Consider the following 22,880-nt stretch of genomic DNA (forward strand, 5'->3'; position numbering starts at 1 on the left):
CATGCATGATTCAGTTTGGGAATTACAAAAACATTCTACATGTTGAGAATAAATAGCTTAATCCATGTGGAGGGCTCTCTAGGCGGTTTATATCAAGAATTATGTACCATCCGTAGCCTATTACAAGAATTATCCACATAGAAGTGGTCAAACATCATTTGTTGTTGGTATTTGATGGCAAACCGAAATATGAATTGGGAATTAATGGAGGAATTGCTGTTAACATTTCCTCTCATGCTTGCATACGGTGACTCTGGATGGTTCCATGGTGATTATATGAGAAGACCAAAGCATGGATTCAGTATAACTAAAAAACATGAAGAAATTTTAATTGCATTTAACAACCATCTTTTGTTTAGTTGGTTGGCACTTCAGGAGCTCCGGGTTCAAATATTGGATCTTTCTTCAAATTTTTAAAGGAATTTTTTTTTTTTTAAACTTTGTATTTTCCAAATTTCCATACATAGATCTCAAGATGATGTTGAGATAATTTGAAATAAAAAAAGATAGAACTAGTTATACATCCATATTTGAAAGACAAGTTAGTTTCAATTCCATGGCTCTTGATATCAAAGTGAACTTAAATAAAAGATCTTGATGCTTTTTTTAAAGCGTAAATGAGCAAGTTCAAACCACTTTCATTGTGAAGGACAAGCATGAAGAACTGGTATAAAAATACATGTGCTATATGAGTTAACATATCCATAAAGCTACATTCTTATTCCTAAAAATATGAAATATTTATATTCTGCAGATCCAATTCTTGGGTATGGTAGCATTCAAGCAACCATCAAGGCAACCAACAACTTGTGGATGCCCCACCTAAGTTTGCAATGAGAAGTGCAATTCCAGTAACCAATTCCTCATCTAAACAAGCATAAAGGAGAGAGAGAGAAAAAAAAAAAAAGAAACAAAAGACTATGGTGGGCCCGCCGTCATATTGGCCCACGGCATCAGCAGCGGTTGAGGATTCGTTTTCGCTCACCAGATCGCTATCCCTCCATATCTCGGCTTCTTCTTCCCGCTTCCTCTCACTCTACTGCAGCCCCCATTTTTTTTCCCCTGCTCTCTCCTCGGTTCCTTCGAAGCCCGAAGGCCAAAAAAAGAAATTCCAAATCCTAGCGCCGGAGATCTCCGCGACCGAGATCTCCACTCCCATGGCCTCTCTCTGATCCTCTCCTTTTCTGGTTCTCGGAAGAAACCGTAGCAATGGAGAGGGATCACTCCTCCGACTCCTCCTCCGACGAGGAGGAGGACCGCCGAACCCTCGTCCCCCAGAACGAGGTGAAGCCCCGGCACCCGTTCTGCGCCTTCGAGATCGGCGACCTCCCGGCCCGGATCCGCCGCGGCTTCTGGACCAGCAAGCGCTACCTCCTCGCCATCTGCCTCCCCCTCGTCCTCATCCTCCTCTTCTTCTCCCTCGACCTTGGTAGCCTCTTCAATGGCGTCTCCATCGTCCGGACTGACTCCCCTGGTGACCGGATGCGGGAGTCCGAGCTCCGGGCGCTCTATCTCCTCAGGAACCAGCAATTAGGGCTTCTTAAACTCTGGAATCAGACCCTCTCTACTGCTCATTCCGGATCCGAGGCCTCTCCTGCTACTCCTTCAGTTCCATCCAACAGCTCCAATTCCACCACTTCAGGTAAAGTCGTCGATCTGCCGCAGTCCTTCAAGTCGGTCTCGTTCGCGGAGTTCAGATCGGCATTGCTGGAGCAGATCAAGCTCAACAAACAGATCCAAACAACTCTTCTTTCCGCTCATCGGGTCGGGAACACTTCCTCGGAGTTGTCAGATGACAATATGGGTTTCGATCTATCTGGTTCTGGAGTTGATGTGTGTAAAATAGTGGAGAGACCGAAGGAAAGAAAGACGATTGAGTGGAAACCGAAGAAAGATCGTTACTTATTTGCGATATGTTTGTCTGGTCAGATGTCCAACCATTTGATCTGCTTGGAGAAGCACATGTTCTTTGCTGCACTTCTGGGCCGCACGCTGATTTTGCCGAGCTCCAAATTTGATTACCAGTATGACCGTGTCTTGGACATTGACCACATCAATCAGTGCTTTGATAGAAAGGTTGTGATCACGTTTGAAGAATTTTATGAAATGAAGAAGAATAAGATGAGGATAGATAGGTTTATATGCTATATTGCTTCGCCCCCTTGTTATCTGGATGAGGAGCATACAAAGAGGTTGGAGAAGTTGGGAATTTCGTTGGGCAAGATCGAAGCTGCTTGGCCTGAGGATGCCAAATTGAAGACGCAAAAGAAGAGGGTTGTGGATGATATCATGCCCAAATTCTCATCTGACGATGAGGTTCTTGCTATTGGGGATATGTTCTATGCTGATGTGGAGGAGGAGTGGGTGATGCAGCCAGGTGGTCCGCTTGATCACAAATGCAAGACGGTGATCCAACCGAGTCGGCTCATTATTCTTACGGCGCAGCGTTTTGTGCAGACGTTCTTGGGGAGTAACTATATAGCTCTGCATTTTCGTCGGCATGGATTCCTGAAATTCTGGTAAGCTTTCTATTTGTGTGTTTGTTTTCTCGTTATTGTTATTGAATGATGTCATGTACAGTAAGCATCTCATGGCATATGATCATTATCAGTGCATTTAAAGTAGAGATCTTTATTCGGTGATACATGATTGGGTGTACATTGGAGCTCATTTATTTATTATAGGGTCAATTCTTGGTCACTTTTCTGTTCAGGTATTTGTCTTGATTTTTTTTTTCCTACTTCAATTTGAGATTAGTTGGTCTATGAAACTATTTTAAAGCTTAATGATATTTTGGCGATCATTTTGACTTTTTCTGGTTTGACTTGTAGGAAATAAGGAAGCAACGTAAGATGAAATTAGCTCCCTGTATTAGATATATGCCCTAGTCCCTTAGTTGTTGTCATGTCCTAGATATGGTGGATATGTGATCCAAATGCGAGCTGATGAGATAACACATATACAACATATTATTTAATTCATTGCCTTTTGGGTTGGCTAACGTTGGAAGGAGGAGTTCGGAATGCTACCATTCAAAGGATAGAGATATCTTGCATGCTGGAGGTTGTTGTAGTTAGCTTGTAGGTTCTGATGCTCTTAGAATTTGTGGATTGGACACAAGTTCACATAGTCTCTTACTTGAAAAAATCCTGGATAAAATGAGTCTCTATACATTGATATGATTGAGTTGGACTTTTGATTGAGAATACGAAGTAAAAAGATTTCCTTATTTCATTTCCTCATTCCTTGTTGGAGAGAATGAATTTAGGATTCAGCCTACCAATCAAGGTTTCAAGGAGTTTGAGAAGCCTGCTATGCTGCTCAAGCCTTTAGTGTTTTCTTATTCCCTTCCCACATAGATTCCACAAGATCAATTTATTTAAAAGAATTAAAATCTGACTACAAAGGTAAGGACATATTTTACTGAATTTATTTGACCTTCTAAAGTTCTAGGGGAGGGGCACTTGGCTATTTCATTTTAGCTTAGTCCATGATACATATTGCATGGGTTAGATATAGCTAGCCCTGTTGCTGGAATGTTTTCAACACTTATTTTTCTATTAATACCTATTAATACAGCTAGTAACTCAACAAAATTTAGTGCGTGGATACATGTAATAGTTGTAGTTTCAAATCTTATTTAGTACTTGGAGACTTTGGCATCTCTGGCTAATACCCAAACTGAACCTGGAATATGTATCCAAGCAATCTAATTAAAAACCATAGATGATAAACTAAATCCTATCAATTTGTGCTGATATGTCATGGTTAGTTTCTAAGTTCATCATGACAAGCATGGGAGGAGGCAGATTATTGGGCTTCGGTTTTCTGTAACTTGAGGAGAGAATTTTGGTCACTTCATTATGATGCCATGAATTGTTAATGGAAGTTCTCACATATTACTCATATGACAAACGGTACCTATGTCCATGCATCCTGGCATACAGAATTAGCACTTCTCTATATGCAGCCCATAAATCTAATGCTGGTTAATCCAAAGTGTTGGATGGCATTATTTTATTAAACTGGATTTGGGGGTTTCCCATGATTTTAAGACTGGAAGTGCGAGGTTGGTGGACAAGAGGCCACTCAGTGCCTAGGCACAAGGCGAATGCCTAGGCGGCTGCCCATCTGCAACCACCACTGCTACTAATGGCCATAGAAGCAGCCTAGCAATAGTGCTGCTAGAAGGGGGAAAGGGAAAAGAAGGAAAGTGGCCATCACCAAATGCCAATTATCATCTGTGGCTTGCCAACCATTTGTGTCTGGCCAGGGACCAGCCACTACCACTATGCTCTATGAGGGATTAAGCATTTAGGTTTTAGGGGTGAAAAGGTGGACAGATGATCAGGAGAATGGCAAGTTAAAAGGAATAGCTGAACAGACAGGCAATGGGTTTTTTTGGTGGGATACCCGACCTTTTTCAGGACTAGACCTGCTTACAAGGGCCCAGGCACCTTCCTGGTGGTAGGCTATCTTTTTGGGCTGCCTGGGGGCTTGATCCACCTAAGGTGGCACCTAGCCTGCTTTATTAAACATTGGAATTTTCTAGAATTCAAGCAGAAAAAATGCTGTTAGTCATGGCAAACGCACTTTGATTGGTTCAGTCATTTCCTTTTTTATTCCTTTTTCTTGATAGGGGTGTTCTAGGAATTGACCAAATAGGAACAAGGGTTCAAAGTTCCATTGAGAGCATCAATTCTTGGTGCTTTGGGTGAACAAATCACTCAAATTAGATGGGGCCTCTCTCATTTTTTACGACTTGTAGTTAGAGGTTAAATTGATATTATTGTTGAGAAATTTCAGGATTTAGTTACATTGCTGTTAAGGAAAAAAGCATAACACAATGTGAACAAAGTTTGTCAGTTATACATGATGTAGGAGTTTGAGTCTAGGTACTAGTGGGTTATTGGTGAAAAAACTGCCTGTGGCAACTAGAGTTTATTTGTTAAATCTCTCGAATGTTCCTTTAGTTCTAGTAAGGTGGGATAATATGACTTAAAATTTCAAATCTTCAAAATGTGTCTAAAGTAGGTTATATAGGTTTGGAATCATAATTTGTAGCGCCTATGAGCAGATCTCTAGCAATACTCTTATGTCAGACAAAAATGATTCAAGAAAGTAAGCAATATCAGATATTGTTGAATTATTTATGGTTCAAAACAGTCAAGGTAAATTTTACAATATTTTTTACAGGCTAAGAACAGATAAAAGACGAAAGAATTGTGAGATTTATGATGAGAGCAGATTTGGTTGGATGGAACATTCACCAAAAATCAGAGATGGGGGACTTCCTTGAGGAAGATAATAGATTTTATTAGACAAGCACTTGTTAGGGGTCGCAAAGTAGGCTTCTATGTTTTGCTGATGTTTAAGATCCTGGCTTTAGAATTGATTAGTATGAAAGTATTCGAGGTGTTTTTCATGAAAAGATGGTTAAAGCTCACAATTTGGAAGAGCTATATACAAGGACTAAGGACTTGATCCATCTTGCCATACCATATTGGACCGAAGAGAGATGGGATCCTGGGACACATCCGAGACCTCGAATCTCTCGAATCTTTCCAAACCAGGTCATTGGGACTATTACATCCGAACACTTGGGATGGTCCGGCATCTTGGAACACCAATTTTTATTTTACTTTTATATATTTTTTCCTCTTTGTTCTTGTTTCTAATGGTTGTTCTGATTTGTGTTAATTCATACTGGTACCTGTACCAGCCTAGCCCTAGACCAGAACAGGCCCTGGTACTAGGATTTAAGACTGTACATCTTTGTCTTGCTGAACAGAGTAGGTCTATTACGAATGAGTGTATTCAAAATCTTGTATCAAGGATCTTAAGATGTACCTGTTCTTTAAAATATGGCTGTGGAGGCTTCAAAGAGGATTGTGGAGGCAAGTAAAAAGGGGTTAGTTTAATGGAATTGGTTGTGCGTGTAGTTTCTGGGTTACTGCCACCCCTTCATTGTCTGTGGTGGATGTCTTGATAAATGTTTAGGTGATAAATGTCCGGATTAGTAAAAATGATGTCTCAAGGTATTTCCTTTGTCAAGTTTTTAGCCTTAAACCTAATCTTGGAGTGCTGCATTATGAAGATGGCATGGAGTCATCAGTTCTTGCTATCTCGAGGAGTTCCACTCCATTGGTATATCTTCTATTAGGAGATAAAAGGAAAGAAGAAAAGGAACAATAAGAGATTCAGTACAATCTTTGTTTATGGCTTAGAATACTCTCATAATTGGCAATAATGAATCTTATTTTCATCACCTTATTATCTTCATGTTTTATGTATGTAAAGAGATTTATTAGTCTAACTTCTTTTATTCACTTTTTTTTGTATGATTAACTATATATGAATGGACAGTGTTACTATGTAACTCCTTTGCATCCGTTTAGGCATTAGGTTATACCTATCCAACTCTTACGCCTGCCCTATTTCTGAAGCATGGGTTTCTTTTTCCATTTGTCATTTGTTGATTAAGTTGATGAATTTTATAGTCAAAAACAAAGTTTTGAATCCCATGGGATGGGGTTGTCCTGATTTTTTCATAGAACGGGATGCGCCGTGATCTCATCCTGTTCCGACACTAGGGACAAGGGATGTCTTACGACGTCCTGATTGGAATGCTAGGACGTTAGCTGGACAGCCCTATCACGACATATAGGATGGTATCTTGTGTCGATGTCCCACGGAACATTCTACTGGAACTTGAATCCTTGATCAAGGTTTTAAATCCCATGGGATGGGGGCATCCCGATTTTCGCCTGGAATAGGACACCCTGCGTCCTGCTCCATCTTGGTGGCCGTCTCAGTTGGGTGTCCCGGTACATGCTTGGAACGTCCTTATATATATATTATATTTTTTTGAATTTATCTTGAAGTTTTATTGGTCTATTTATTGTTTAAATATGTTTGAACTTTTAAGATAAGGCACGGATGAATATGATTTGTCCGATTTAAAGGAATATATAGGATTGAAATCCTGGCCTAAATAGCATCTGACTATGTGTGAATAGATGAGGAGCAAGCGGAGTCATGGGCGTCGATCGGAGCAGCTGCGTGGGGTCTGTGGGCGCGATGCTCGGGCCGAGAGATCACGGACTCGGAACGTTTTGAGAGTTGTCCTATAGATGCGATCGAATGGACGAGATCGAATGGATCGCGTCACACAACCCATGGGGGAAATCCGTATCATGATTGCATGCACTAGGTGCAATTGGATTGCGTCAGATCCCAGGGTGGATAACACGCCATGCTACCCCTTGTATTTCACCAATTCTCAATTGCACGCTTTCCACCGTGCATATGGTTCAGGATTTGCCCTAGTTCACTTGGACTTGGTGCATGCACCAGGTGCAATTGGACCGCGTCAAATCCCACAATGGATAACACGCCATGCTACCCCTTGTATTTCCCCAATTTATGATTGCACTATCCATTGTGCATATGCTTTGGGATTTGCCCTGGTTCACTTGGACCAGGTGCCTGCACTAGGTGCAATTGGACCGCATCAAATCCCACGGTGGATAACATGCCAGGCTACCCCTTGTATTTCACCAATTCCCGATTGCATGCTATCCATCTTGCATATGCTCCGGGATTTGCCCTGGTTCACTTGGACATGGTGCATGCAATAATTTCTCATTCGAAGGCCCTGAACCCTGTTTTCTTCCCCTGCGATCCTCTCTCCTCGCTCCTCCCTCTCGAGTCCCAATTGGCTCTAGTGCTCCAATGGCCTTCCTCCTTTCTCCTCCCTTCTCCTTCCCGAGCTATCCTTCCACCAGCATACTCTGTTCTCGGAAAACTGAAATCGAAGGGCAAATGCCGTGCTCCCTCTGGTGCCGATGCTGATGCCGACGCACGGAAAAGGTCAATACTCCCTTTTCTCTCATTCTTCTCCCCCCTCCCGGCGACGAATGGGCCATTCGAGCTTTGAATCATCATTAGCATTCCAAAAGAAAAAGTTAGGGCACGATCGGGATGGTCATACCGGTGCTTTATCTGATCGGGATGAAGATGGGATGGTTGGGACGAAGGCCGGCAATATGTTTCGGGGTGCCGCACCCATGCCGGAATCCCAAAGGAATAGGATGGGATGGCCGGGACGGCCCCCATCCGGGACTTCAATCATTGCTTATAATGTCTCCTAACTCATGATTCTTGCCCAAGTGGTAGAATCTATGTCACTGCTTTCTTTCTTTTGATTTATTAAAGAACATTTTTGATTTCTGGAATAGTGTTAATTTTAAGAAAATTTAGAGAATTGATGGCTACAGTACAAGGCCTGGGACTGGATAACCAATGTAATCAGACTGACTAATAATAAGTGACAGATGCAAATGTTGCCTTGAAAAAACTTTAGATCTTACAATACTTTAATTCTGCCTACACAGCATAAATTTTTACCTTTTGGTTTGCTAGTATTGGTGGACTAATATATTCATTTTAGTGGATGTCGTTGACATGTAGTATTTACAACTAACACGTCACAGTTCTCTTCTGACTGCTAGAAATGCATTTGGCTTCTTTTGTCATGCTGACAATGTATATTTCATGCTTTCCTGCAGCAATGTGAAGAAAGAGAGCTGCTTTTATCCCATTCCCCAAGCAGCAGAGTGCATACTACGGATGGTAGAAAGAGCTAATGCCCCTGTGATTTATCTTTCTACTGATGCTGCTGATAGTGAAACAAATCTTCTACAGTCTATGGTTCTGGTTAATGACAAGCCAGTTCCGCTGGTCAAGAGACCAGATCATAATAGTGCTGAGAAATGGGATGCCCTGTTATATCGAAATCATATGGGCGGAGATGGTCAGGTGAGATATTCCCCTTAAGAAAACACCGATTTATATAAAAACAGAAGCCCACTAGGTTTCTGCATTCTATTCTGCCCCTTGTCAGGAGACACTGTCAACGCAGGGGCATTCACTGAGCTGGTTTTAATTGCATGCAGGTTGAGGCCATGCTGGATAAAACAATCTGCGCATTGTCAAATGTTTTCATAGGGGCGTCCGGTTCAACTTTCACTGAAGATATTATTCGGCTCCGGAGAGGCTGGGAATCTGCTTCCCAGTGTGATGAGTACCTTTGCCAGGGAGAGCTGCCTAATTACGTAGCCGAGCTGCAATGATGGAAGAGCCATTTGGTTGTTGTGCCCTCCGTCACACCATCACAAATATATTCTTAGTTCGTAGTGGTTACGTGTATATTGATGCGTCAATTGAGTTTACGATAGTATTTTGTTCCCAATGACCTTGATTCATTCTGCAGACTGCCCATTTGGTTGTTGTGTTCATTAGTGTAATAGCAATTCATGACCAGCTTCTGTCAAAAGCTTCATCATTTTGGTGCAGCGGGCAACAAGTGTATCAGATCCTAGGGGGTGGAATATGTCTCTATTAGAGATGATTTGAGCTTTAATAACCTAGATCATCTCTTTCCTTAGTACTGTGAACAAAATATTACTATGAAGCCTGTATCAACTTAAATTCACAACTTCAATTTACGGCCTTTGTTAGCAACTTTTGAGGGCAAAATTGCATTTTTCCCAGTATTATTCTCTCATCTGCCAACTTGGATTGCATGGTGTATCCGCTCAAAAGATGCTTTACGATTCATCTCGGTACGTTAAAGTTTTGACTACATAATATATTATTTACAAACTCTTTTTTTAAGGAAAAAATATATTATACAAACTCAACTATGAATTAATAAGCAATAAACGGAAACATTTCATGTGACATGCTGAATGTAGAGGCTTTTCTGAAAGCTACTTCTGATGATTCCAATTGAAAATTTGAAATGCCGCATAACAGCGCCATTATTGTACGTCCGATGATTTCCATTGGAACGCAAAATGGACGGCCCAGAAGTCAAGTGCGGTTGTGGAGCGGTGCCTCCACTTCCAAGCTCCCGACAGCGGGGAGGGAATGGGATAAGGCGCACTACGGACGCACGCAAGAGGCCACCGGCATTGGCGACCCAACTCCCTCTCAAGCAATTCCGTGCCACACTCTCCCACATCCGTGCCCTTTCAATTAATTAATTTGTTGAATTCTTTTAACAATAATAGTGTAATAATACGATACTTAATAGTTGGAGACATGGTAGTGGAGGGTGGGTTCGCGGTAATTCTTCGTGTTCCCCGTCTCTTTTCTATTTTCAAGTAGGAGGTAAACCGGGTGCCGTGGCAAAACGCACGCCGTGAGCATCTCCCACGCCGAGATGCTCCCTTCTTCGCCTTATTGTCCTCTCTGTCTTCTTCCTCTTTTTTAGTAGAAGCTAAGCTTAGGGCTTCGCTTCTCTTTCTACACTTGGCCATGGCATCGGCTTCTTGTCCTTCTACTGGCATTCCTGCGACCTACTTTGGCGCTACTAAGCGTGAGCTCCTCCGATGCTCCTCGAAGCGCTGGCGGAAGCAGGCGGTGAGATGGAATCTGCCTCTGCTGCGGCCGATGACGGTCCGTGCGTCTCTCGACGCCAAGGTGTCTGATATGGGTGTCAAGGGTGAGCTTTTGAGCTTTATGACTATTTCTCCGTGGGGTTTTGAGGATCTCAAGATTCGGATTATGTGTAAGATTTTGAAGTTTGACTGGAGATTCGGTTAGATTTTTGCTGCTATGGAGCGGTCGGCCAAGTTAGGACGCCTTGAGTTCCTTAATTGTCTTTCGTTTCTGAATTTGATAACATGCAGCTGAGCTATTGAGGGCTTCTAAGTGGTTTTTGGTCACGGTCGATGTTCTTATACTTATCGTGTTTGTTGCATCACAATTGCCACTCTTGGGATCCACAGATTGGTATTGCAGTCCAAAAAGTTAATCATCTTTTGGCTTTTCTTGAATCATCACTTCACAAAGTTAATCATCGTTTGTCTTTTCTTGAATTGAGCTTAAGATCTCTCTCGCTCTTCCTCCGTCTCTCTCTATCTCTCTCTCAAAGACACACACAGAGACCATTTTAATTTTCATTATTGTATGCCAAATCCATCTAGTGGATGGCTGTGAACTGCACATTTGATTCCTTCCAATTCAGTATATTTGTGATGCCGGGAGAAACATCAAAGATGCGTAAGGTAGCATCATCTTTCAATTCCCAGTATATTAGTACTTTACAACAATTGTCTGGCAGGGTCTTATGATTGTTATTGGTCCTCGATTTACTTAATAATCTTAATTCTTATGGACACACAACCAAGCAAATTTTGATGTTTGAGAGCATGATCAAATATGACATAAATATATGAAGCTTCCAATTGCAGAAGAGAGTGCACCTTGATAACATTGGCCCTCAAACAATTGATAGAACAGTTTTCTTCTCCAGTTTGCTGGTTGGAGAGAGAGAGAGAGAGAGAGAGAGAGAGATCATGTTTGATGCTGAATCAGTTTATAACTTGTTGTTAAGAACGGTGCCAATAGGGTAATCAAATCTGACTTTGATTTGAATCTTGTGCATATGACTGCCAAGTTTCTTCTTTCACTGTGAAATTGTGACTGTAGGAAGTTTCGTTATGACTTTAGTGTCAGTGACCCTTTCCAGCAAATGCAATTTCGTAAGCAGACTTTATCGGAGTTGAAAACAAGAGAGGAAGACGATGGGATTGATTGATTTTGAGGACCAAAGATCGGAGGTGGAGACAAGGAAATCCCAGATTGGTTTAAAGGATTAGTTCCTGCTGATTGGAGATGTTTAATATTGTTATTTGAATGGGATTGTCAGTACTGCTATGACAAGGCATGTAAAAATTGGAAATGGTTAGCACATAAAATAATTTTTATCGTTTAGAGTGCCAGACAAAAAAAGGTCTTTTGATTGAAGTGCCATAATTCTGAAGGAGTTGGTTATATATAACACTATTTTTGTCTTGTAGAGGTAGAATCATAGTTGTGAGGTGATAAGAGAGAGTTTTTGGATTTTACTTCTTCCTTTAATGTTCACTAGGATTTAACACAAGCAATGCTTGACTAAGAGGGAAAGGAGATGCTGAGGATAGTCACTTGGTAGCTGTAGATGTCCTAATCCATTTAGGATTCTGTTCCATACAAGTATTTTGTTTGACTAATTTCTGTTTTATATTCCATTTATTGCTAATTTGGGACACCCTCGCCCCTCTGAAATTGCAGTTTATGTTCTCATTTAGAGTGAAAGGCAAACCAGGGTCTTTTGATTGAAGTGCTATGATGGTGAAGGTGTTGTTATACATAATGCTACCTTTGGTCTGTACAGGTGGAATCATAGTTGTGAGGTGATAAGAGAGGGTTTTGGATTTTACTTCTTCCTTTAATGTTCACTAGGATTCAACACATAAAATGCATGTGACTTAGCAAGAGGGAAAGGAGATGCTGCGTGTAGTCTCTTGGTGGTTGTTGATGTCCTAATCCATTTAGGGTTATGGTTCATATAGGTATTTGTTTGATTAATTTTTCTTTTTTATAATCCATTTATTGCTAATTCTAGGGCATCCTCTCCCCTCTGAAGTTGCAGTTTATGTTCTCTATTTAGGTCCATCCAAATAGTAGACCCTTATCCATCACACCTGTAATTTGGTGGCTATCCATGTTCTATCATTAACACAGTCATTTGCTGATAATGGAATCATAAGTTCTTCTTTTAAATGTAAACAATATAGCTTAATTCATACATTCAATAGTTTCTGCTACTGGCTTAAATGGTCGGTCCAGTATTAGCTTTAAAAAAAAAAATATAGGACCACAAAGCCAAGTCTTGCTGTATTCGGACAATGACTCTGTCCTATTAGTTAAGATAATCTTACACTTTCTTTTCTTCTGTAAATTGATTTTTCTAGCTTTCTTTCTTGCATTTTGCATGGACTGTGCATTAATATTGCCTTGTTGAATATATTGTTATTATTTTTAATTTATTTATTTTTTAAAATTATGACAGCTCCAAAAGGGTTGTTTCCACCGGAACCTGAGCACTACAGGGGGCCAAAGCTTAAAATAGCTATTATTGGAGCTGGGCTTGCTGGCATGTCAACGGCAGTTGAGCTTTTGGATCAGGGGCATGAGGTTGGTACAGATTATCTCTGAAAGACATTTCTTGAGTATCTTGCTTCTGTCATGTAGAGTTTTCAATAGAAAATATTGGTTAGGTTCCCTATTATCACAATTGCTACCTATTTTCTTCTATTACTTGGTCGTGTCCTGTGTTTTATGACTGGAATCCTGGCAGCATTGATGGCATTAATTCTTTTTCTTTTACATCTGACATGATTCTGATTTTTTTTTCATATGATATATAGATCCCTTCTACAGGACAGCCTTGAATGTGATAATGTGGAACTATTCATGAAGATTCTTTTTCTCCATTTGCAGGTTGAGATATATGAATCCCGAACTTTCATTGGTGGCAAAGTGGGTTCTTTTGTGGACAAACGTGGAAACCATATTGAGATGGGGCTTCATGTTTTCTTTGGTTGCTATAGCAATCTTTTTCGACTTATGAAAAAGGTAAATAATGTCCATACATAATAATCATCAGTAGAAAGGAATATTCCTGCATAATATCTTGACCATTGGATCCATATTCAAGGCAGTGAATTTGTTGACTGTACACTCTAGCTGTGCTCACTTGGGAGCAAGCTGGATCCAAGTTGGGAAATCTGGGAGAAGAGGGATTCTTTCTTCATGTGAGCCTTAAGTAGCCTTAAATTAGAATCTATATGATAGTAAATCATAAATTTAATGTAGTATGTCACAAGGTGTGCCGTCTAAGTACCGGATCCCATACCCTGCCATCCTATTATAGTATCGGTACGCAGGTCGGTATGGTACAAGATAATATACTGAGTGTCAATATTTTATGAGATCAGTATGGTACAGTATGCCCCACATTGGATGGTATTGGGCAATACAACAAACCATGGTCTGTCATGTGAACATGAATTGATGCCTATTCCATAATCTGGTTTGATGTGTTATATTTCTCCTGTCAAATCATCTATGGTAGCATTCGAGGAAATCTGAACCGCTCATTTTTTATGTACTGACTGCTTAACTTCTAATTCAACTAGTGATTTTCCTCATTGTTGCATGAATGGTGATTTTTTGTTACCTGTTCCTTCTGCCAAAGTTCATACTTAAAAGCTCAGTGTCTAGATTGTTAATCTTGCTATTAGTGACTCATTATAATATCTATGTTAAGATATTACTCACTGGTTAAAAATTTATGTGCTGTTACTTACTTTTTACTGCTTTACATTTATCAGGTTGGTGCTGATGAAAATTTATTGGTGAAGGACCACACTCACATGTTTGTAAATAAAGGGGGTGAAATTGGTGGTATGTTATATGACTTTTGGTAACCATCTGTTTATCATAGGATGGAGCAATTTCACAATTGGTAAAGACTTCAAGTTTCATATTGAGGTCAAAGGTTCAACCGTAGGGTTATTAAAAACAATATGAAAATGGTGAAACCAAATTTGGGTCTCTTTATGGAATTTCAGTAGCACACCCCTCCCTCAACCTGCACTTTTCAGTTATTATCACTTTATTTTATTTTATGTTGTTTGAATCTCCACTGCAGAACTTGATTTTCGATTTCCATTGGGGGCACCAATACATGGTATACGAGCATTTCTAGCGACCAATCAACTCAAGGTGAATTTGACTATTGTTGATTGTTTTTTTGAATAGTTCATTTAACAGCCATTTATTCGTTGCACATTACAAGAACTCACTAAAAATGATTACTTTAATTGCTAGAGCTAACTAGACCAAGGTCCTCAAAATTGGTACCAAGAACCATACTCGTACATTACTAGTTCAATGCAGTCTGGTACGATATGCACCCTGTTCCAAGATAGACTTCCAACATACTTCCAACTTTTTTTTAAATCACTCCTAGCCATGGTAGAGCACGAATGGGGCAATACAGGTCAGTACTGGGCAATTTCGCCCAATTTGGACTAGTATGGGCCAGTTCAGCTCATATACAGAATTGAACCTTTGCCATTGTACTGGTGCCTTATTAGTATAGTATGGTACAGTTGATATAGGACAGTGCAGGTTGGTACAACATATCTTGAACTAGACATTCGGATAATCATTTTTAAGATGATTCTATACATTTTTCCACCAACTATTTTATATATTTTTTCACCATTACTTGAAATTGGTGAGCTTTACTTCATTTGTGCCTCCAGTCTTGTAAGTATCCTATCTCATCTTGCCATTGCAGTATGCTATTATGAGGCTTATGAAAAATGATTTGGTTGGTTGTAGCACATGGTTCTCCTGTTTCCATAAATGCTTGCTGAATGGCTTACATAAAGTGATTTAGTTAGCATGAGCACATGCTTTACCTGCTCACAAAACACTTGAGTTGTCATGATCCTTCTGTGCTGTTAATCCTTAACTCTTAGCTTGCAAATGTACCTGATCTCTGAGATATTAATATTCTCTAAAACTTGTTATGAAACCTGCAGAGACCCTTAAGGGAAATGAATATGGTGGCAAAGCATGTGACTTTAGTAAGAGTGGTTGTTCATGTATTTTACAAATGCAAAGACCATGAATCATCCTTTATTAATCAATGAGCTTAACCTTCCACAAATCTCAGCTCTGATAGGGCAGCGTACAACCCAGTGTGCTCCAAACATGTCTTTGTGCTTCTCTATGAATTTTTAACAACTGCCTTGTTAGGTTATAGGATGTTTCTCTTGAATCTGGAAAAATGTTCTGACTTTTCGGTGACAATATTGATCAAAACCTAAACTCTTATTGTTGGTACATAGTCATTGTTGGTTGATTCCTGGATCACCTACTGATATATTAATATGCTTTATTTGGATAAGTCCTCTTTCTGCATTTGCAAGGTATTAGCATGGCTTGACTTCACCATTTCTTTACATATTTTTACCATTTGGAGTGCCTCCCCTCGACCAAAAACCAAAAAGAAAAAAGGAAAACCCACACCAACATGCATTCTTATGAAAATGATCACATATTTTATCTTGTTTTGATCAAAATATGTCAAGTTTCCTGTATGTATTCATTCATTCGAATGCCTATTATGGTGCTTACATTTATAATTTCTGATTCTTCAACAGCCTTATGATAAAGCAAGGAATGCTGTAGCTCTTGCCTTAAGCCCAGTTGTTCGGGCACTTGTGGATCCAGATGGTGCAATGCAGGACATACGGAACTTAGATAATGTATGCATATATTTCCCATCATTCTCATTTAGTTAGTTCTATGATTGTTAAATGTCTGCAGTGGTGAAATGCTGGAGCAAACACGTTAGGTTACTAGAGACTGAAGTAACCTATGGTAAAGAACTGAAGATTAAGAATGGTGTTGTCTTTGGATGGAGTCCATATAAATCTGCTTGTTGCTTAACTTTTCTTAGCACTCTCATGCTCTCTCTCTCTCTCTGTATTTTAAAAGCTGTTTTCTTTAATTTTTTGTATGATTTTTTTTTTTTATATACACTTTTTTTTATGCATTTAAATGTTTGTCTATAATATTTAAAATTCAATCAAACATCTAAATACATTTCTCTTTCCAGATTAGCTTCACTGATTGGTTCTTGTCCAAAGGCGGAACCCGCATGAGCATCCAAAGGATGTGGGATCCTGTTGCTTATGCCCTCGGATTTATTGACTGTGATAATATCAGCGCGCGTTGTATGCTCACCATATTTTCTCTATTTGCCACTAAGACGGAGGCTTCTCTTTTGCGTATGCTGAAGGGTTCTCCTGATGTTTACTTAAGTGGTCCTATCAGAAAGTACATTGAAGACAAAGGTGGACGGTATGATGCTGAAAATATAATGCATGCCATCTTGGTTTAAATAGAAATACGGTTTGTCACTTCCTTTTTATTGTTCTCGTATTCTTGCTTATACCTTTATAAAATTTTTCCTTTAGGTTTCACTTAAGATGGGGCTGCAGAGAGATACTTTATGAGAAATCCCAGGATGGAGGCACATATGTCACGGGAATTGCGGTATCTAAGGTGAATCATTGCAAAGTTGTTTTCCCAATCTTCGGAATTTCTGTCTTTTAATTTTAAGCTTATCAATTATCACATACAGGTTTCTTGTTGTATAAGATTTTCCTAATTTTCCTAATGTTGTGGTATGTGAGTCTATCCCTATTCAATAGTCTATGTCAACTGAGATCACTAGTATGGATACAGTGAAACCTTTTTAGTGACTGTGCGCCTCTCTCGATATCAATTATCTTCACAATGTCGTCCATATACAAATTACAACTGCAACTATTGTTGATAATAGATGTAATGTTTTTAACTCATCAGTAATGGACAGTAAATTTTTCTATTGTCACAATTACCTGTTCATTTTAAATTCCAGACTTCTTTGTTTTTTTGCCTCCTTCGAGCAGTCTCTCTCTCTCTACTGAGAACACTTTGTTGCATTCATTTACATTTTACTAACTTTATCTAATTCTTAATATGTCAGTCCACAAATAAAAAAATTGTGAAAGCTGATGCTTATGTTGCAGGTTTGTAATTATTGATCTATCATTTCCTACATATTTCTATTTTGTCTCACAAACCTAAATTGATGAGCATGTATATGAAATTTAAACGGCAGCATGTGACGTCCCTGGAATTAAGAGACTGATACCATCTCTGTGGAGGGAATGGGATCTATTTGACGATTTGTATAAACTAGTTGGAGTTCCAGTTGTCACTGTTCAACTTAGGTACAATGGCTGGGTTACAGAGCTACAAGATCTGGAGAGATCAAGGTAATGCACTTGTTGTATGTTCTCTTTGTAACTGTTGTATGAAACTGTTCTCGCTTTTTTGATATTTTTAATATGACCACATGCAAGTTAAGACTTGTCAGTAACGGGTAAATTAGATGCATTATTATGTCCTTTTAGGACCTGATTTTGCGGTACGTTGTAGTAAATTTCCATTTGGGATTTATCTTGCTGCAACTGCAGGCAACTGAAACGAGCTGCAGGATTGGATAATCTTCTTTATACCCCAGATGCAGACTTTTCCTGTTTTGCAGACCTTGCATTCACATCACCAGAAGATTATTACATAGGAGGGCAGGGCTCCCTAATTCAGTAAGGCTAGTTACTGTTATTTTCTTGTGCAAATAGGATGTAAGAATACAATCTTTGCTTAAACACATATCTTTTCATATTCAGGATATGAAGCCTGATTTTTTCCCTTTTTTTATAAAAATTGTCTTTATAGAAGCTAGGTTTTACCATTGGCTATGAGTATCCAATATATCTGATATTATTCTAGCATTTATCATGGATATTGGTATTTAAATTCCAAATAGCAGAAGACAATTAATATTTATATGATATCAAGTTGCTTGGCTATCCACATATAAGTCATTAAATGTCAAATCAAACATTATATGAGGCCAACTAACTAGAGTTGGACTCAAGTTTTAGTCAAAACAAATTGATGTTATTAATTCTTAGAATTACAATTTGCACTTGCATAAAAATGCTGGGAAATAGGTAGTCTACACGCATTAATGAGCACCAGCAATCATTTGAATTCTCAGCTGGGTAAATTGGTAACTAGTGAAGGGGGGTTTAACCAGGCAAAGCATTAAAGTCATTCTAATGTGCCGAACCAATTAAGATGGCAAAAGAATTAGCAGACTTAATTGGGAACTGCCTGATTATATGTTGAAAGTTCTTGAAGTTTCTGTATTCCTTCCTTTTCTTTACAAATGAACTTCTTGAAGTTTCTTTAGACCTTAATCTGAACCATTCTCCAACAAAGTTATCATTCTGGATATTCCATATGAATTACATCCTTCCCATCTAATTTAAGGTACTATGTTTTATTTATTTTCTAACTGCTGTCTCCTTTTCTTCCTAGGGCTGTACTTACGCCTGGTGATCCATACATGCCTTTGCCAAATGATGCTATCATAAGCAGAGTGCAGAAGCAGGTTGGTAGCTAGGTTCAACTTGTCTCCACTTATCCAGCTTATCTTGCTCAGATCAAACTCAGATCTCACTTCCTTGTTTAACAGATGAGTGAAAGAGCTTGAGTTGATTGGTTGTTTCATGGCTTATTCTTACATTAATAGACTAGCATGGATGCTTGTTGGTCCTACAGTGCATCCTGGAGGCTGGAATTGGTTATGTATGTCCATGGACAGGCAACAAAGCTTAATGTCCTACCCAGTACCCAGTCAGTCATCTTGAGCCTGGCCTAGTGCCATTAATTTGGCCATTCTCAAAAGGGTGAGCATGAGGTCTGGCCTCTTGGCTTCTGCTGACTCTGGTTCTTGCTTTCTTGTCCAGGACCATGTTACTGCCATGTCTAAGTTTCCTTCCATTAGCTATGCTAGCCATGCACATGGATATTTGTTTTCCTTCCTATTTTGCTTTTTTTCTCTTTGTTTTGATTAAACATTAAGAAATTGAATGCTAGTCTTGAAGCACTAGGCTTCTACCTGGCGCTCCTTATTTTTGCGAACATTCGTTAGATTCCTTATTCATTAGATTGAAATTTGAAAAAGTGACAAAACAATTCTTCCATAGACAATTGCAAATATGCATGCAGGAATTGGTTTGTATGCTATGAATTGTAGATTTTGCAATGATTCTAAATGTAATTTAGCTCATAAAATGCTGAGTTGATATGTTGGTAGCAACAGAGATAAGAAAACTTTTGAGAGGTCCATAATGCACCTATATGGACCTATGTAATGATAAATAGGCTGTATAACTATTTATCCTGGCCTTCTGCTGTCAGGTCTTGGAATTGTTCCCCTCTTCTCAAGGTTTGGAAGTTCTATGGTCTTCGGTGGTGAAAATTGGGCAATCCCTATATCGGGAGGCACCAGGAAATGATCCATTTAGACCTGATCAAAAGACGCCAGTGGAAAATTTCTTTCTTGCTGGTTCCTACACTAAGCAGGTAAATCTTACTATCTGGATTTATTTATGTCATTGTCTTTTCACTTGATTTCTTAGTTTTCCCTTCTGGAATAGATTGCTTTTTGCACATTAAAATGATGTCCCTACCAGTTGTATGACATATTCACTAGTTGTCTTATTAAGTGCTGCTTTTTTGTGCTCGCACCTCCTCCAGCACCCAGCTTAATGGATGCCATAAGGTTCAGATGCCAAGCAATCCAGGAATGTGCCAAACACTAGCTTTGAAATGCTTCAGTAGAGATCACTTGTAATTTGAAAGATTTTCATAGAAAACCATGTCAAAATAGATTATTTTAACAGGTTAAACAGATATCCAAACTTTAAGCATACATAACTTTGTCTGTGATGCCTTATGATTCACCCTACTGACTTAAAGGTCACATTGAAGTATGTTTAATTTGTTTTGCAGAAAATGAACCTTGTTATAATTTGGTAGGCATGCCTACTTACATTAGGATTTAACCCAACTGACTGAAAGGTCACATGGAAGGAGAATAAATAAACTATTTGCATAACTCCATTAGCTATAAGGATCAAATTAAGGTCTACGTCCCGGCAGGATGGAGGGCGTCCCGGCCGTTCCGTCCCATTTCTGTGAGAAAATGGGATCGAAATGGGCTCAGGACTTCAAAACTCATGCTTGCAGCTAGAGAAGAAAAAAGAGGAGAGAAGGAAATGAAGGAAAGAGGAAGAAAAGGAAAAAATGAAAGAAAAGAAGAAGAAAAATGAAAGAAAAAAAAGGGAGGGAGAAGAAAAAGGAAAGGAAAGAAAGGAAAGTAGAGAAAAAGAAAGAAAAAAAGAAAGAAAAAAAGCAAAAAAAAAAAGAAAGAAAAGAAGGAAAGAAGAAGGGGAGAAAGATGAAGGATATCCATTGGAATGCATGATCGGGACTGCTGTCAGGATGGAACGGGATAATGGGGCATCCCGTTCCATAGAGAAACCGGAATACCTTTGTCCTATAGGATTTAAAACCTTAGATCAAATAGTCTTTGTACTTAACTAATTGGTTGAATCATCAACTGTTCATCCTATTTGACTGAAGGGACTTCATTTCTTTTGACAATTTGTCATGTCCCACTCAAAAAGGCATGTTCCATTGACTAGTAATTTCATGATTACTGATAGCTAACGGCACCTTTTCTTTCTTTCTTTTCATGTTAAAATATGTACCAAATTGATCTGATGCAATATGCCTGTGGTTACACCAAATCACAACTTATTCCAAAATCCAAGTATGATTTATGAAAGTGGATTGATTCCAGCTTTTTGAGTATGTCCCGTGGTCCTTCATTCAAATCAGATACAAGCCAAACATTTCCTCTCAAACAATGGTCTATTTTATGTTTCAAAGTATTAGAATTAATTCTCTTTTTTTTTTTAATATAGGAACTCAGATTGTGCTGGTGTGAAAATGACTTTGGGGAAAAGGTTCATTGCCAAATAAGATTAAAAAAGAATATACTTTTTAACTGATTCTAGGAGTTTCCATGGATGTGGGTGTCATAATTGTGATAGATATTCATGACTCATACAGCAGCAATGTAACACAACTTCATGGGGATATATCTGCCATGGTCAAATTATGCAATAATGATCTCAAATGCTTTTTTTTGATTCACAATCATCTTAACTGCTCTTTTTTCTGCTAAATTTGAAGAAGCTGTTTTCTTTGGTTCATCTTCATCTTGCTTCCAATCAACTTCTGATGTTGAACACCTCATCTGATGGTTTGAATCATGGTGTCACATCACTAAAATTGGTATAAGAGCAGCAAATGAAGAAGAGAAGAATGCTAGGCTTTCATATATATATATATTTTAATTGATAAGGTAATTCTATGATTTGCTTCTCTAATAAAATCTGAGTAATAGTAAGATTCTCCTTTTTGTCGATTACTTCACCATTTTTTCACTTTATTCTTTTATATGTTAATATTGGCTGGTAAAGCCTCGTGCCAGGTTGCGGTTAAATGTCTTTGATCGATGGCTGCATGGAGGTCTCTTTTGATATGTAGAAATTTGGCAACCAATTAGATGTCATGAACAATATAACTGGTAGCTAATCCATTTATGGCTTTCTGTCTTTTCAACAAGGCAGCTGCTTTTGGGAATTTCAAGAGAGATATCTACATCGGAGGATGCATGCATTCCTTTAAGCGAAAAGCATCAGAAGTTTGTTGTTTTTTTTTGTGTAGGACTATATCGACAGTATGGAAGGGGCAACTCTTTCTGGCAGACAAGCAGCCGCCTATATCTGCAGTGCCGGAGAGCGCCTGTCAGCACTCCGGAAGAAGCTTGCATCCAGTGAATTCGAAGGCACCCTGAGAGATTCAAACACAGCAGATGAACTAAGTTTTATTTGATAGATAAATTTGTTGATTCCCGATGTGGAACGGCACATCGATATGATGACTAATTTTGATGGGTTCAGACGGGGAACAATGCATCAACAGGTTCCATCTCCATGAGCTCAGTTGATGGTCTGCTGTCTTTCCCATGTCGTTCATGTTTCAAACGTTGTACGTAAATTAGGAACTGATTTACACATGGCATACGGGATAAATTCAGGCAAACATCAATTACAGAGTATTAATAGAATTATCACGTCGTAGTCATCCATTTTCGTGCCAGAATAGTGCTTTGGTTTGTTCCTCTTATTGAGACCTGGTCTTGGCGTTTGAGTTTTAATTGAGATATGCCGTGAGGCTGTCTGCTGTCATTTAGACAAATATAGAATCCAAGCTGTGATCGGTCAGTTATTAACTTTAATTTTCGTTCACCTTACTAGATATTACAATAACTAGCAAAGCCATTGGATGACAGGATCTAAGGAAGAGATTTGCGTGTAGGGGACAAAAAAAAAAAACACTGATATCTGCAAATCAGGAGTTTATCTGTGAAGAAATTATTGGATTTAAAGACAAGTTTTTATGATTTTAAGCTAAAAGATTTTATTATTCAT

At 39.0% G+C, this 22,880-nt stretch overlaps 2 protein-coding genes across 6 annotated transcripts; both read left to right on the plus strand.

Annotated features, from left to right (window-relative positions):
- Window positions 1–1,050: 1,050 nt before the first annotated feature.
- On the plus strand, window positions 1,051–9,525 carry LOC105054968 (O-fucosyltransferase 36). Its single transcript, XM_010936639.4, has 3 exons — window positions 1,051–2,519; window positions 8,571–8,820; window positions 8,958–9,525. The coding sequence occupies exons 1-3, from the start codon at window positions 1,210–1,212 to the stop codon at window positions 9,132–9,134; spliced, it is 1,737 nt and encodes a 578-aa protein (XP_010934941.1). The 5' UTR covers window positions 1,051–1,209; the 3' UTR covers window positions 9,135–9,525.
- Window positions 9,526–10,153: 628 nt separating this feature from the next.
- On the plus strand, window positions 10,154–22,551 carry LOC105054948 (zeta-carotene desaturase, chloroplastic/chromoplastic). 5 transcript variants are annotated; one of them, XM_010936613.4, is made up of 14 exons: window positions 10,154–10,510; window positions 12,905–13,029; window positions 13,336–13,470; window positions 14,229–14,301; window positions 14,549–14,622; window positions 16,074–16,178; window positions 16,532–16,776; window positions 16,893–16,980; window positions 17,447–17,489; window positions 17,582–17,738; window positions 17,940–18,068; window positions 18,850–18,922; window positions 19,735–19,899; window positions 22,017–22,551. In XM_010936613.4, the coding sequence occupies exons 1-14, from the start codon at window positions 10,324–10,326 to the stop codon at window positions 22,224–22,226; spliced, it is 1,809 nt and encodes a 602-aa protein (XP_010934915.1). In that variant the 5' UTR covers window positions 10,154–10,323; the 3' UTR covers window positions 22,227–22,551. The 5 variants fall into 5 exon arrangements, 4 of the variants coding, with proteins under 4 accessions (XP_010934915.1, XP_073108167.1, XP_073108168.1 ...); XR_012138642.1 differs by lacking the exon at window positions 22,017–22,551 and adding an exon at window positions 19,093–19,220 and having other exon boundaries at window positions 10,155–10,510; XM_073252066.1 differs by lacking the exon at window positions 22,017–22,551 and adding an exon at window positions 21,867–21,981 and having other exon boundaries at window positions 10,156–10,510.
- Window positions 22,552–22,880: the final 329 nt, after the last annotated feature.

The sequence above is a fragment of the Elaeis guineensis genome, chromosome 2 (genome assembly GCF_000442705.2).
Source record: "Elaeis guineensis isolate ETL-2024a chromosome 2, EG11, whole genome shotgun sequence".
Lineage (NCBI taxonomy): Eukaryota > Viridiplantae > Streptophyta > Magnoliopsida > Arecales > Arecaceae > Elaeis > Elaeis guineensis.